This window comes from Tetrao urogallus (genome assembly GCF_951394365.1).
Source record: "Tetrao urogallus genome assembly, chromosome: 1".
Classification (NCBI taxonomy): Eukaryota; Metazoa; Chordata; class Aves; order Galliformes; family Phasianidae; genus Tetrao; species Tetrao urogallus.
Window position 1 is genome coordinate 76,515,840 of NC_136813.1, and position 16,346 is coordinate 76,532,185.

The window sequence follows — 16,346 nt, forward strand, 5'->3', positions numbered from 1 at the left end:
CATGCTTAATGGATCACCCATTTCATTTTTACCCATTTATTTTTTCTTGTACGCATCCTTCTCTGTGCTTGAAATTCTGCAAGCATTCATGCATTCCATGAAAGCAGTCCAGTCCTTCATTTCAAGTCAAAACAGGATCTTAATGCAGAATCAAGGCCACATTTTGTTCCAGCCTTCCTTTCCTCTGTTTAGCTCATCTCAAAACCCAGCAACTTAGTAACAAATACACCTCAAAACATGTCTAAAAGCCCATTTGTAGTCCTCAAGGCTCAAACACATTTCCAACCAGGTCACATTCTGATTGTATTGATCTCAAACCGGCAAAATACACATTTAGCCGATTTTAGGTCTGAGCCAATAAAGAACTGTGAGAAGGCACAATTTCCTTGAGGCCCAGCAAGCCTCTGATACATTAGAGCTTTTGAAAGCACTACTAGGACTGTAATTTTATTTTTAGCCTGCAATGTGTCATGTATCCAGCGTGACAAAATCTGAATAATTCTTTATCCACTTCAGTAATATAAATGAAAGTCGAAGAGATTCATTATTAGATATGTTCATAATTATTTTTAGAAAAAGATATTTGTTATGTCTATAAAAAGATGTGCATGATATTAATTCACTAACTGCTTTTGATAATATCTTAATTCATGTACTATTAACAAATTTTGTTTGGTATTTACTTGCCTAATTACATTTAATCACTATTGCTATACTATCAATTTTTCCTTTTAAGTTTTTGCATGGACTTAACATTGCATGATGACTGATGTATACCGTTTTTTAATGTTCTTATATATTCACCCTTTAGAAGTCTACTCGTGCCCTCCCATCAGTGCACACCTCAGCTGTAACTTCTAAAACTATGAGAGTTAGTCAGCATTTTGATGACTTACAGACACTACACACTGATCTAACTACTGTCTTTTGTTTTTGTCACTACTTTAGTGTAGTACATGAATGTGAAGAAAAACAAGTGGTAGCAAAAAGCATGTATCAATATTTCTGCTACCTCCTAAATAATTTTAAATTAGAAATCTTAAATCTTGAAAACCTTCATTTTAAAAACACAATATGCAATTTCTCCTGTAACACTTTACAGTCTACAATGGTTTCATTCTAAGAGAACGAGGGTTAATTTTGCCTTCTGGCCACCAGTAAACTACCACTAAAGTTATGTGAGTAAAAGCAGTGGGGCTAAAAGTGCTCTAGTTCACTCAATACTTATACATTCCAGAAAATTATCATTTTTCTTTGATTTATTGTGGTGAACTTTCTATCTATAAAGCACAGACTGTGCATTTTAGTCACATTCCTTTTTAACTGCACTGCCAATTTCAGTGCAAACTCAATAAAACTCAATTCTGTATTCTGTATGGTATATTAAGTGAACATTGAAGAAAAATGTATAATAATGTTGCAGAAGCTGTTTATTGACTGGATCTTTTAGGGCACTGAGCCCATTTTTGTATGCTTGATTTCATACAGAGACTGTATCAACACTCTAAGTACTAATATTCATAACTGTATAAGTGTGAGCGTCCATTATTGCTTCCAAAGACCACAGATAGAATAAATGTTGTATATTTATATTTAATGCATGTTGGTCATTTTCATTGCATGTAGGGCTGAGTACATTCCCCATAATTCTTCTGTTTTTACTTGGAATGAAAGCCCTTCCACAGTTTTTGAGGCATCAGTTAAAAGATCCTATATAAGCGTAATGGTTTAAGGACAACAGAAAATCTGAAGTGTGTGGGAAAAGCACCTCCAGCTTGAGAGGGAAGACAAATTCAGCAGAAGACAAGAGAGGCCAAAAGTCTATTACCAGCTCTCCTTTGCCCCTGCAATGGCCAGTCCCTTGTGACTGGTCAGAGCTGGACTCTACCTTACAATAAAATTTGCAAGGTCAGGCTGGATGTGGCTTTGGGCAGTCTGGTGTAGTGGTTGGCGACACACCAAGGGGGTTGAAACTAGATGATCATTGTGGTCCTTTTCAACCCAGGCTGTTCTATGATTCTATGATTCTAAAATCTAGATTTAGTGTTCCCTTGAATGCTTGGCCTACCCATCTCCCGTGTATCAGCTCCCTAGCAATGCCATGTTATCAGTAAAAAGAAAGGGAGCAGGAAAGAGCCCAGGAGCTCGGAGCTGAGGTGCTCTTCCGGATGGTGGGAGCAAGGAAAACCCTCAGCAGATCGCTTTGGGAAGGACAGAATGAAGCAATACGTGTGCAGAACACAGAAGGAGCTGGAAATTACTGGAAAACAGCATTAAAACATTTAAACTCTAGCAAAGGGAAGGCTTAGCTTATTGTTGGATTCAAAGCACAGACACTGGTAGAGCTCTTGAGAACACAACTGCTGCAAAGCTTTCTGTGTGGAAAATACAGATTGTGATTGACATTATGAACTCCCAGCTGTTCCACAGCTCAGCCTGTGAACCCACAGACCAACACATCAGAGCTGAAGAACCAAGCGAGTGAGTTTTTTTTAGTAGATGTGTCCTGAGTGCTGACAGAGGCCAAATATATCTGCTGTACACAGGGAAAGGTGAACTGGAAACCACAAACTGCAAAGGGCTCCCCCAGCACTGGTGTCCTCATTGCTAAAAAGAACTTTTGAGAAATAATGGGATAATTGAAAGCATAACAGTGGTTTTCGTTTATTCAGTTTGGGGGGGGAAGATTGGGGGGTGGGGGGGAAAAGAGGTCAAATGTCACCATTTGTACAGGCTAATAAGTATCACTTTTCCTTACTCTTTGCTTTGTACTTGTTTGCCTTTAGCGCTCAAGGTTTGAGTTAAAGACGTGAGTTCTGAAGGCGTGACCTCATGGCACACCATGCTCCTGACCATTGCGAAAGCGACACAGACGGAACGCCAACCCTAAGGCAAGGCGGGGCATGCCGGGGTCTCCTTCGGTATTGCCCCTCCCACCCCATCCCGAGCCAATCGCGCAGGTGCGGTCATGCCCGGGTTCAGCACGAGCGGGACGGCCGGCCTCTCTGCTCTCTGCGCCTCTCTGCGCACGCGCATCGCTGGGCGGAACAACGTATCCCCGCGCTCCCCCAGTGCCGTGACGTCACGGCGTCGCCTGCCCAATCTCGATACGGATCCCGGAAGTGTCCGTGCGGACAATGCAACCGATGGAGAAAGGTTCCGGGACAGGTTTAGTTCCGAGAGGTTCCTCCTCGTGAGCCGCCGCGACCGCCGGCTGGACTGCCACAATGATCCCGATCCCGGTGGTGGTGTGCGTGTTGGGGGGCTGGTGCGCCATCTACCTGGCGGATACTCTGCTCAAGGTGAGGGCTGTGGGCGCAAAGCCCACCGGGAGCCCTTAGGCGGGTCAGCAGCGCCGCTCCTCTCCTCTCCCCTCCCCCCGCCACCCCTTCTGGGCCGGCGAAATCCGGCACCGCCGCCAGCCAGCGGCCTCCCCGCCTCCCCTCCCTCCTCGGGGGCCGGCCACGGTCCGCGCCTCGCCCGCGAGGGGCCGCCGCTCCCCTGAGCGGGCCCTGCAGACCTGAAGCTACCCGCGGTGTCCCGCCAATCAAAGTTAAGGGCTGCCTCAGGCCGCCGGGCCCACAGCGCTGCCCCGCTGTTCCTACTATGAGGTGCGGTGGCACAAGAAATACGAGGAAAATATAAAACGAAAGGTTCCACCTAGAATTCTCATGCTTTTTGAAATTGATGCTACAGTCCAGGAACTGCTCTGTTTCTACCAAGTACGGATAGGGCCTAGCAGTATCAAAGTAACAAATGTTCGTTTTGTCACTGGTGTGAAACACGGGGAAAAATGTTATAAGGAAAGCTATTTTAGCTGGTGAGGACCCTTGGAAAATTAAGTAGCTCCCCCTGCTGCTAATTGTCGTAAAGCAAACGCAGCAAAGGCTGGATCTTACAAACACAATCGACGGTGAGAGCCATTAGTTGTCAAATATTAATCTGTACGTTTTAATCTTCAGATTTTAATGCATCGAGGCTATATTATGTGTATGTTAAATATATCTATATATAATTTTGGTATTTGGTAACAAGCACAACATTACTTGGAAACACATTAGAGAATTGGCTGAACACAAGAAGAACGTGCTCCTGAGTGAGTGAGACACTTTAAAAACTATCAGGAGGATCAGTCAGCAAGCTGATGTTCTTCTGGTGGCAGCTTTGTGTTTGATGAAAAATCTCGGGCTGTAAAGCAATCACTGAATTCACATAGCAGACTCTTACAGCATGGTGCTGAGACCCATTTGTATATCTGAGATTTGGAAGATTTTCTTTCAGAATTAGAGGTTAAAATAATTCCTTTTTGTAAGTAAAAAGGGCCAGTTCTTCTCTGAGAACTAGACGCAGCAAAGGAGAAAAAAAAAATCTACATTGTTTGGGGGCAATTTAGTATCTACTTCATATTGAGAAAGAAAGGGGAATGCCAGGAATGCTCTTGCAAGCAGGAATGTCCAGGAGTTAAATTGTAACTTTGATGCTTTAGCTACAAGTTATCAATGGTTATTAATCGTCTGGAAGTATGTGGGAGCTGCTGGGTTTCAGTAGATCTTGCTGGTAGATCTGTTAAGTTTCAAGTACCACAGCCAAAATAAATTATGGATTAAATAACCAGATTTATGTAATCAGGAAACTCATGTTTGTTTTATTGCTAGTACTCTAAATCTCCCAACACACTCTTAACTCTGAACTGCTGGCAACTGTAGCAAACTGCCTAGATCTCCAGTCTCTTTCAGTGTAAGTGCATGAAAAGGACATACAGAACATGAGGGAAAAGTACTTCTGGAGTACTTTTCTGTTCATTATACTGATAGTGTTTTGGGCAAGAGGATATGTGCTGTAACTTCATGTTTATTCTGTAAACATTTTAGACGTGCAATGTCTCTTGCTTAATTTGATCTCTTATTATTTTTGTTCGATTTCAAGTGTTTCTGTTAGACAGTCTCACTCTTTGGGATTCTGTAATATGAAAGGCAGAGCTATGTGTATAAATGACATTTTGCACAAATAAACTCACCTAATATTGCTTGAACTACAAGGTACATTTGTGTTAGCAAATCAACAATGACTCAAGCTGGGTTCTGGAAAATTCCTCTTGCTGCTCTTCATTTGAACCACTGATAAATAAGAAAGCTTCCTGGTGAAGGCTGGATCTTACAAAAAGGTGTCACTTAGGCAGACCCCTGAATTGCTGCTCCCCAGCATGCTAAGTCATCCCATTTGCCTGAAGGACCAGTGATGTGAAAAGGGTAGAAGGTTGTCCCTCCTTCTGATATCAGAAATAAAAGATGCTTTAGGCCCATTCAGTCGAGGTGAGCCTTCAGCTTTTAAGGTCAGGAAGCTGAAATGGTCTAGGGCTCTTGAACAGCCTTTGTCAGCACAAAAGAATGTTAAGGGCTCCTGCTTGCTGGCAGATATTTATGGAGCTCCTGGAGTATTTAGTAGGCGGTCATTAATTTGAAAGGTTGCATAAATAAAAAGGGTATCGCTTTTATAGTAAAATTAATGTAGCAGAGATCACTTAGAGTTCAAGTTAGAGAAGCTGAACCCAGGTCTGTGGAGGAGGATTGAGATGAAACAAAGGGTAATAACATACCTCATACCAGGGCAAGATGGTGCATGTCGCAATGTTGTGATCATTGGACTCAGAACAGAAGGAGCAAAAGTTTGCATAGAGATTTTTAATACACTTTGAAAAGAATGTAGTAACTTGTTTCAAGGGATGCTGTCATTTAGTGATTATGAATACCATTTACAAACCAAAGTTGTTTTTTGTGTCTCTTTGCAAATGTATTATTGAAGAATCCTGCATTTCTCATTAAGAGCTGCTAATTTGTTTATGCCTTGCTAGTAGAGAAGGGCTGTGGTTTGGTTAGAATGAATTTGAAGGGATGCATTAGTGGAAATTCTAGGGGAAATGTGGTTGATGTTTTTGTATGTGGTTAAGAGAACAGATAGTTTTGAAGTGCCAGATCTCTTTTTTTGATTATAATGCTTGTTTATTTGTTTCTTTTTTTTGGTTGGTTGGTTTTTGTTTGCTTAGGTTTCAGAGTGTTTGGGATTGTTTTTTGTTTTTGTTTTGTTTTGTTTTTTATCCTATGTGAACTGAATGGGTTACATATGTTTACTGAATTTGCAAAAGATGATTTCTCATGTCAGATGTATTTAATGTCATGCAGATTTTTGTTCTTAATTACCAGATACATTATATGAGAAGGCATTTTTCTTTGTTTCTCTGGCCTAAGTGTTATTTGTAAAAGTGTGATATTCTTTGTCGTCTCTTCTATTAAAAGTAGGCTAGCAAATGCTGACGTGGTTGTGGATAGTAAACTTAGCAGTGTTGTAGGGAATGACTGACCAGTATTGACTAGGGGATACATTACAACAAAAATTTCTGTGGTTGTCCTCAGCTGACTGAACAAAAATATGACTAAAATCAATCAAGTTGTAGATGGAAGTTACACAGAAACATACGAGTAGAAAGAATAACATGGAAGACTGTTACTTGAACTATTTTTTTAGTTTAGTAAATTTTAGTGTACGTTATTATTAATTCAACAAAATGAGAAAAGCTATGAGTATGGTTGTAGAAGATACGACACCCTGCTTGTTTCCTGCCACCACCACAGAAGGCCAGAAGTAGTGCAAGGAACTTGGCAAGTTCTAAATTTGTTTCAAGAACCATGGAAGGCAGCCAGGAACCTGTGAAGATCCATCTAGGGGTGCAGGGGAGTCTCTTGTGAACTGCACATTCCTGACATCTTCAGTAGGTTCTGCTTCTCGTAGGGAAACTCAGGAGCAATGCTATCGTTCAGACAGCTCTGAAGACTTGTCTGGATTATGTCAGACACACTTCTGCTCTGATACACTTTTCCTCAGCTACAGATTTCTCTTTTAACCTCTAGGGAAAGCTGTCCTTCTTTGGCTTTCTGATACTATCTTCCAGAAAGCAGGCTGAGAAAGGACTATTGAGAAAACCACCACCGTATATTATATAATAGCAGTTGCAAAACTGCTACTGTTCATTCATAATACTGGGTACTAATGCAATAAAGTATTAATTATACAGTCCATAGGTTGCATTCATTACAAAGACAAATGTAAGGAGAAGTCTTTGGAACTATTAGGAAGGTATACCAACAGTATCTTGAAAAGCTGTAAAATTATCAGTGAAATTGCAATTGCAGAACAGGTTGGTAATTTTAAAGTCCTTCTGCCTTTTTGGTAGTATGACCATATATTTCAAGTCTCTTCAGTAATAGTCTGTGATTGAAAAGTAGACCTCATTTTTACCTTTGCTAAAGGATACTCCCACTACTGATCCGCATCTTACCAATATTAGAAACAAGTTAGTGCCAACAGAATGTGTTTTTCTTTACTACAATTTTAAAAGCATTTACTAAAATATACAGAAAAGAAATACCATAAAAGTTCATTTTTGTAGCCTTCTATCCAGACAGTTAAAAAATCACTCAAAGTGATGTAACAATAATAAAGATGATAAGGATCTTATTTGATAAATACTACTGAATACCCAATCTCTCTCATAATCCTAGAACTGCAGTGATTTACTCAAAGCAGTAGCATACCTTTTTGTACTATATGTCACACCTATGAGTCAAAGAGGGTTTTGACACACTGGGACAGGTTGCCCAAGGAGGTTGTGGATGCCCCATCCCTGGAGACATTCAAGGCCAGGCTGGATGTGGCTCTGGGCAGCCTGGTCTGGTGGTTGGCAACCCTGCACATAGCAGGGGTTGAAATTGGATGATCACTGTGGTCCTTTTCAACCCAGGCCATTCTATGATTCTATGATTCAATTACATGCACCTGAAATTATATGTTTGTCTTTACATACGAATGGATCTGTTTTACTGCTTCGCCACGTAGCACAAATCATCCTTACATTTTTGGGTTAACCTAACTTTCCATTGTTTTGCAGTCATCCAGCTCTTTGAAGGCATCTTATGAAGACTGGTTGGTGAATTATGGCTTGAGTGTCTCTCCTTTTCACATGCGATGGCAAACAACGCTCTTCAACCGGCAGTTCTACAACTGGGGGAGGTGGAAACCCAGATTTCTGTATTTATGGTATACATTCAGGATATTTTTTTCTGTCAAATGAGTACAGAGGCAGCAACTATCACCATATGTATGCCTTTTATCCATAGCAGTGGAATGGGTAGATCTGGTTATTACTGTAGGCTAACAGTAAAATTGAACAAACATGGTAGCCATAAATGTACTGTGTCAGCATAAGTCTATCTTCTCTGCTAAAAATAACATAGCTAAGTTACACATGGATATACTATAAAACTAGAAATCCGTAAACTGTATTTCTACCTGTGGTTTGAGCCATTCATAGTTCTTAAATACAGAGCTGTTACATATGTTACTGTGTGAAGACGCAGATGTGAAAGCAGCTTCTCATATCCCAGATCTGTCCATTACTGTACATTGAATTTTCCTCTGATCATGCCCCTGTTGCCAATCATTTCCCAGGCATTCAGCAACTATACCTAATCAGAAGCACATTGCTCTCATTCTCTCTTTTACTCACCTACTCTTTTCCCTGCTAAGATTGCACAGATTGCTAGTAATGAGTAAATTAGCAGAGTGGTTAGTATGGATGCTTCTGGACTGGTTTAGGAAATTATTGCTGAACTGCTTTCCAACTGTAAGTCTTTATCCTATCTGAAAAAAAGGAGTAGGGCTTGAATTTATTTTCATTTCCTGTATTTCTATCTCCAAAGAGATAGTTGTGAAAGATAATTCTGCTTCATGTTGGTTTCTCTAGCATGGAGTGATTTTACTTTGATTTTAAATAGTTCAATGTCAATCACAATTTTTACTGTGTATAATTTATTACAGCATAATGTTTATACCACTCTATTTAATTAACATTATAGGTACATATTGATTAAAATAAATTTGTTAATTTCCAGTGAGCCTTTTTAAGGATGGTAAAAGAACAATTATGCTGTTGTGAAAAGAAGAACAGCTAATGAATTGAAATGCTTTAGCTAGAAAATAAATTTTATCACATCCTTCAAGTATATGATAGAGTAAAAGTATAATAGTGATGAATAAAAATCAGCCATTAGATGGGCTGATCTAAATTGAAATGTTTTTCAACATAACGGTTTTAATAAATTAAATGGATGAGAGGAAAAATGTCTTTAAAGTAATTGATTTTAACCTAGTGTTGCATTTGTATCTCCTAATTTTTCTTCTTTAAGGAAGTTTGAGTCTCATGTAAATGTTGTTTATTTTTTTATTGCTGGTGAAGAAGATGCAAGTATGTATGTGTACTACCTCATCACTTGATCCACAGCACTAAATATGCGGTGGTGTGTTACAGCATGTTAAATTATACATTGTAAAGTTCTGTTTTTGTTCATGGTTAATGACAAGTTACTCATATTGGGTAACTGAATAAAGATTAGAATATATAAGAACAGCATAAAAATATTTGAAAATGAATTGAGATGTGATTTGGATGTCAAACACTTATTAAACAAGGACAGTGTTATACAAGTTTATGTTACTGATATATGCTATTAGCACTGTTAGTTTTCTTTATCTAATGTTTTTGTACTGTATTGTTGATGTTTGAAAAGTAGTAGCACTTGGTAAGTTTTGCCTTACTTGTTTTGTCTGCTAAGTTGTACTAATGCGGTTAAGTGTATTCTAGCACCTATGCATTTCTTAACCATTTGTCTGTTTTGTAGGTTCAGCATGGGAATGGTGTTTGGTATAGCTGCTATGTTTGGCTCTGTGATTCTTCTTGGAAAGACACTGATGCAAACACTGACACAGATGCTGACTGAGGCACCAACGGCCCAGAATGATCGCATGCTGCAAGTTGTGGTAAGTGTTTTCTCCTCAGGTCTTCATTTGAGGGTCGTGAGCTGATACTAACCATCTTCTTAATGAGATATGCAATACTCAAATTCTCCCATGTAAGAATAACCCATCTGCTGATACTCATTTAAATAAAAAATTTGCTGGTTTATTATCAACCTTAAAAGTGAGATGGAGGTGGTAAAAAATGAGAGGACAAATAAAGGCAAATATGTGGAAGATCTCATATTAAATACTTCTCTCAGAAGTGAGAAATGGCTAGTGATTTTGAAAAGCTTTAAGTTATTATACTAGAATAGAAAACAGCAATCGCAGTACTAAGAATACAAAACAGCAGTAGGAGTTTACCTTCTCTGAGCAGTAGAGGCAATGGTGGCCTTGAAGTTTGCAAAACTAATCCATAATTGACAAGAAGAGAGGTATTTTCTTTCATTTGTTACTATAAAAGTATTAGTGGGAAGGGAAAGAATTTTAAAGAGCTTTGTGTTATTGTAGAAGCAAAGATTCATTAGTGAGGAGATGGCGTATTTTTGGATTGTTCAAGGACTTCTGCCTAATTTACAGTATGAAATTGAGGGTCCTGTTTCTGGCAATACCTAGCCAAAGGCTTGGTAACAATTTATTTTATTGTTTCATGGATTTCTGATGATGGACAATATAGAATGTTATTTTAGAAAGGAATGTATTTTATAGAATGGGAGAGATTGCAAATATTGTCTTTTTTATGTCTTGCATCAAAATATGTAAGGTGGTAATGGAAGAAATGACACTGAACTTAGAACAGTTTTAACCTTAGTTTTAACTTTATTTCTCCAAGAATTCTCTCTGACTACAATGTGTAGGCAGAGGTTGCTCTGCCTTCCATTATATGGCAGTGATACCCAACCATTTTGCTCTATTTTAATATTCAGTCAAGTGAGCAGAAGCTGGGGATTCTGTGCTCGCAGGATAGACCTTCACATTAGTATGTGCTACAAATTCAGTGCATTTGGTATGGTTTGGATTTTTTTCACACATACAGGGTGAATATAGCAAATGCAGTATGTGCTGGAAAAGGAGACAACCTGGGAAAGAAGTACTGGTATGGCCAATGTGGTCATATGGTCCACAACCTGCACCTGAATTATCTCTAGAGGCAGGCAGGAGCAAGTGGGATGTCTTGGTGGTTTGCTGTGTGTCCAAGAGAGCACAAATTGAACACGAGACTGAAGATTTCTCATTTACTTGCAAATAGGGTCAATCCTAAGAATGTATATTTATTACATTCCACAATAAGAAAAACATCCTTTACATTTTCTTTTCCCTTCCCTCCCCTCCCCTCCAAGATCATTTCCTGATCTAGTGGGTGGCTACTGAGCCCGTGGTAGGGTGGTTGGAACTAGATGATCTTTAAGGTCCCTTCCAACCCAAGCCATTCTGTGATTCAGTGGATCTATCCACTTTTTTGATACCAGAGTAAACTGATCATTTGCAATACTCAACTTTTCTATGTAAGTGACATAAATAAATAAAAGGAAAGCAAAGTAAAGATGAGCCCTTGGAAGTAATCTGGCGTGAACTGTAACTGTGGAAGCTGAAGTATAGCATAATATTAACAATTTCAGCGTGGAATGGATTCCTCAGTAACTGCATATTGGCAGTATCACTGCACTCAAACCAAAGACAGATCAGTACTAAAAAAGATGGATATTATAGGGATAGTGTTATGCCATATGTATGGGGATGAGATTACTTCTCCTAAGCTGACTTGTGGTTGACTTTCATTCCTACCTTATTCTTTCGTTTCTGAAATGAATTATACTCAGTTGTATAATTCTGCTTTTAAAGAATTCCAGTATTCTGTTTGAGGGGAATGTGGTAGCATAAGTTAATTCTAAAAAGTGACCCAAATGAGGTTGCAAATAATGAAGAAAAAGTGAGGAAAGTCTTCTCCTCATTTAAATTATTTATCTGTATTTTTCATAATTAATTAATTGCCTTGGAAGAGACAAAGTTAGGTGCTTTCTTTAAAAAATAAATAAATTTGTTAACTATGTTTCAGCGTTTGGCATGGATCTGCTTAGCCTTTAGCCTTCAGTTTTGGGGGAGGGGAAATACAGTTCTGCTTGCATTCCATTGATTAAGTTTTTTTTGCACCTTTTCTCTTATTTTTTTTCAGTCCTGTACTTTATTCAAACTGTCCACCAGTAGGTAACTCAGTAGCTGCCCCTTCTTGTGTTGGCTGCCTGTTAACAAAAGCAGCTAAGAAGATCAGCTACTAGGAAAGGATCTTTCAATAAAGGCATTACTGGAAGACCATGAAATATAAGATGGCAATGCCTATTCACAAACTACTGCATGAATCCTTCATGATATTTAGCTTCCCTTGTAGGTGTATCTTAAACTTGCTTTGACATGTGCACTGAAAAGCATTTCTCATGTGCTACACTCAGGGTGGCACTAAGATGGTGGCTTTTGCTGTTGCTGTCTGTCCTTCTGTGTATATAGAGCAGGCAGCCACTGAGAACACCACTTTAGAGATCCATTAGTGCCACCAGCTGATGCTTCAATAGCTGCAATGGATGCTTAACAAGTAAATAGTAGCTATTTTCATGCAGTGAGGTAGGACTGTTGTGCCAGTATTTCTTGGTCATGATCATAGTCTGACCAGAATTTGTGAAATGGTTCAGTATAATACTAGTGAATATGGTCCTCTGAAGGATTTTTTTTTTTTTTAAAGCAAGTTAGTCTCATCAAGCTGTTGCAGAGTTTTGCATGGGTAGTAAAATGCATATAGTTGAGAAATGAGCTGGACTGAACGGTAGAGTTGACTGGGGTCTGTTCAGTTGAATCTGCTGCTGGAACAGCAGCCAGGAGCTGCAGCTTTTTGTGTAAAACAAGGTCATTTTAAGAGTCTTAGAGGCAGGTGAGGAATTTTTGCCTATAGCATCTCTTTTCTGAAGCCACAATTAATGCCAAGTATACTGCAGCTGATAGTACCCCAGTATTTCTTACTTAGAAATGGGAGAGCAGCAGGGTAGGCAGGATGACTGAACTGCCTCCCATGTCAGCAGCTCAAGTGGTGTGGCCTTGCTACTTCAGCCACAGCAGCTGAGAAGATCTGAGAACTGAGCAGCCATCTGTCCCATGGAGAGAGAAGATGGTTCCTCCTTCTGATGGTTCCTCAGAAGAGCTGAGGTGTGGTGGGAATCCACAGCAATATGGCATGCATGTTATACCTTTATCAAAATAATATATCCATTGCAAGCGCTGTTTTAAATGTTAATTTGCCATATGTAGACTGCCAGAACTTGAACAATAGAGAGAACTTACCCTTTTGTGATCTTTTAAATTTGGAGTGATCTCATACTTTATATACAGAGAGAGGGGAGACTGACAATTCCAGTTGAAGGCTGTTAGTTTTTTTTGTTTTTTTTTTTAATAACTTTTAGTGCTCATGTTTTAAGTGCAATACACCTTTCCTTTCCTTTCCTTTCCTTTCCTTTCCTTTCCTTTCCTTTCCTTTCCTTTCCTTTCCTTTCCTTTCCTTTCCTTTCCTTTCCTTTCCTTTCCTTTCCTTTCCTTTCCTTTCCTTTCCTTTCCTTTCCTTTCCTTTCCTTTCCTTTCCTTTCCTTTCCTTTCCTTTCCTTTCCTTTCCTTTCCTTTCCTTTCCCCTTTCCTTTCCCCTTTCCTTTCCCCTTTCCTTTCCCCTTTCCTTTCCCCTTTCCTTTCCCCTTTCCTTTCCCCTTTCCTTTCCCCTTTCCTTTCCCCTTTCCTTTCCCCTTTCCTTTCCCCTTTCCTTTTTCCTTTCATTTGGAGAGTGGATCTCAATAGCTGACTGTCTGCAGCACAATTTAAACCACTTCTCACAGTGCCAACCCTCTCTCATTATAGCTGAAGGCTGCATATGCGTTTATAAAGTTTTGGAGCTTAATATAAAGTAGGACACACACTCTCTTGGTTGTGAGGACCGAATAGGAAGAGTGAAGGCTTTTTCTCCTAGAGAGCTTTTCAATCTTTAACATACGAATATATGTTCCATGTATTTTAAAATATATTGAGTAAACTGAGAAGAGTTACAAACCAGCAGCGCTGTGTGAGTGGCTCTTACTGTGTTGGTGGGCTGAGAAAGCTGAGTGAGAACAGCAAGGCTAGAGACAGAATAATTTGTCTTTGTACCTCTTGGTTTCCTAGTGTGTTTTGTTTTGTTGTCATGCCCACATGAACAGGTGCCTGGTGTAAATTTGCCTGTCAGCCAGCTGACCTATTTCTTCTCTGCAATCCTCATCAGTGGTGTGATACATGAAGTCGGCCATGGGGTGGCAGCTATTCGGTAATACAAACTACTTTTCTCTTACTATGTGCCAACAAAGCCTAATATTCCAGAGTATTTAATTACAAGGGAAATGTTGTTATCATTTTTTCAGCTTTTTTTGACAATCTGTTTATTCTTTATTTCATAGCTTTCTTAGATTTTAAGTTTCTAAAGTACAATAAAGAACAAAGTTTTCATAAAAAGTGTTTTCTACTGATTGTGAGAAAGGAATTCTGCTTTGTAAATATACCACGCCACATCAGGTTTAAAATAATTCTGCTTTTGAGTGATCCTGTTTTTCACACAGCAGTTGTATTTCTGGAGCTGTGGCATTTGAAGAGGACTTGCATGCTATTGCACAATGGTACTTTAAAATACTTTTTTTTTTTTAGTTGTTAAACACAGCTTGTGAAGTAGCATCTAAAAGGGCTAAAGCAGCAATTCAGTCAAATGTGATTTGTCCCTGTTAATCTCAATGATGTGTGAATTTTTTATCACAAATGAGATTTTTATTATTACTTAACTGTGACGATTACTTCACAAAAAAAGTTATTTGACCTAGTTAATCATTCCACTTAAATGGCACTTCAGCATAGGATGGTTAAGTGGTGCTTCCTGGAACTGATTTTCCAGTGTCCTCCATGTTTCTCCTAATCATCAGAGGCATTAGCTGTCCCATGGGCATGAAACCCTAAATTGTTTCACTGATTTTCTTGAGCGTAGGAAGACGTGACACATCTAAACCTGTTACTACCTGTTCTATGGTCCTGAATGTTCTCAGTCAAAGGAATGATGTGGGTCCCCATGTATCATATAATCCATTTGTCTGCAAGCTTGGTTTCTCTTATGTTCAATATTTTTATTGGTGGAAGAAGAAGTTCTTACACTTGTGCATCCCACAACAGGAAGAGATAAGAAAATTTCCTTCAGGTGGTGTTGGTTAACTGCAGAGAATTCAGGAGTAACTGTAGAGCTGTTTCTGACGTTTGTAACCTGGTATCGTATAAGAGCAGTATGATACTTTCACTCAAGATCTGGGGTGATGGCTTTGAATATTCAGCTTCAGTTTATCTTTTTGTTAAAATTTGATTCTCATCTATTTTTAGGAGAAAAAAATGGTATTGTCCAATGTAAAGTTGCTGTTGGTTAAAATCTGGAAGGCTTAAGTTTTTTACTTCTGCTGCTGCTGTTTTTTCCGTTTTCATTTTGTTTGATTTGTTATTTTTCCTCCTAGTACAGGTTGGGTGTATAGTGCTGTTGCAGTCAATCCTCAGGTTTTACTAAATAGTTGTACTGTGGAAAAATTGGAAAAATTCTGTTTATTATTATCATCATCTATGATAATCCTGTTTTCAGGCAAATCACTTAGACTCTCTGAAATCTATTACACACTTTTGCCAACTTCAGTTCAAGATAGTATTGGCTGTGAACTACAAAAGCTTAAAGTATTTAAGTCTTAGCTTAGTCAAAGCTTGTGCCAAAGAAGTCTTTTCTCTGTCCATCTTCTATCCAAGTGATGAAGTATGGAATGCCTATGAGAGTGCAGATTTCTTATTTGTAGAAAGGGTAGGTCTTAAGAGCTGAATGCAGGGAATTCATGTGTTCACTCTGGGTCATTTTGCATAAATTCTATTCATAATTTTCTGTCTTTTATTTTATATGCACCTCATTCTTGGAGCTGGTGTTGTTTAAAAAGGATTTAAATATAATGCTACATCCACAAAAATAAACAAACAAAAAGAATTAGCTGATTTGTGCCTGGTTTGCAACAACTTTTGTCTTTGAATGTGATTGCCACACCTCTACAAGTCCCTAATAAAATATGTAACTTCAAAGAGCACCAAAAAAGTGCCTTTAAGGGTGTACCTGGTAAAGGGAAGACATAGCTTTTTCCAAGTAATTTTTCATAGATTACTTTGAAATTGAGTCATAAACATTATCACTTTTTACTTAAAAGACGTCCCTAATATTAACTTATATGTTAAAGTATCTATTACTTAAAAAAAAAAAAAAAAAAAGTAGTATTTAATGCATTACTGTTGTGTAGGAGGCAGAAAAGACATTGAATTTGGTGTTTATTTTTACCAGGCTCATAACTGCTTGTTGCATAAAAGTGGCAGATAGTGCAGAAGGTATCCTCTAGTTTAATTATCTTTTTGTCCTTCATGTTATGAAAAATAAGTTAGCT

General features: G+C 38.7%; 1 protein-coding gene across 1 annotated transcript in view; it reads left to right on the forward strand.

Annotated features, from left to right (window-relative positions):
* Nucleotides 1–3,227: 3,227 nt before the first annotated feature.
* The window catches only part of MBTPS2 (membrane bound transcription factor peptidase, site 2), a gene marked incomplete at both ends in the record, with an annotated part of 29,588 nt that continues 16,469 nt past the window's right edge, over nucleotides 3,228–16,346 (forward strand). Inside the window, 4 exons of the mRNA XM_079544441.1 lie at nucleotides 3,228–3,302; nucleotides 7,943–8,091; nucleotides 9,732–9,870; nucleotides 14,073–14,176. Coding sequence (XP_079400567.1) covers nucleotides 3,228–3,302; nucleotides 7,943–8,091; nucleotides 9,732–9,870; nucleotides 14,073–14,176 — 467 coding nt within the window. The remainder of the gene's footprint in view (nucleotides 3,303–7,942; nucleotides 8,092–9,731; nucleotides 9,871–14,072; nucleotides 14,177–16,346) is intronic.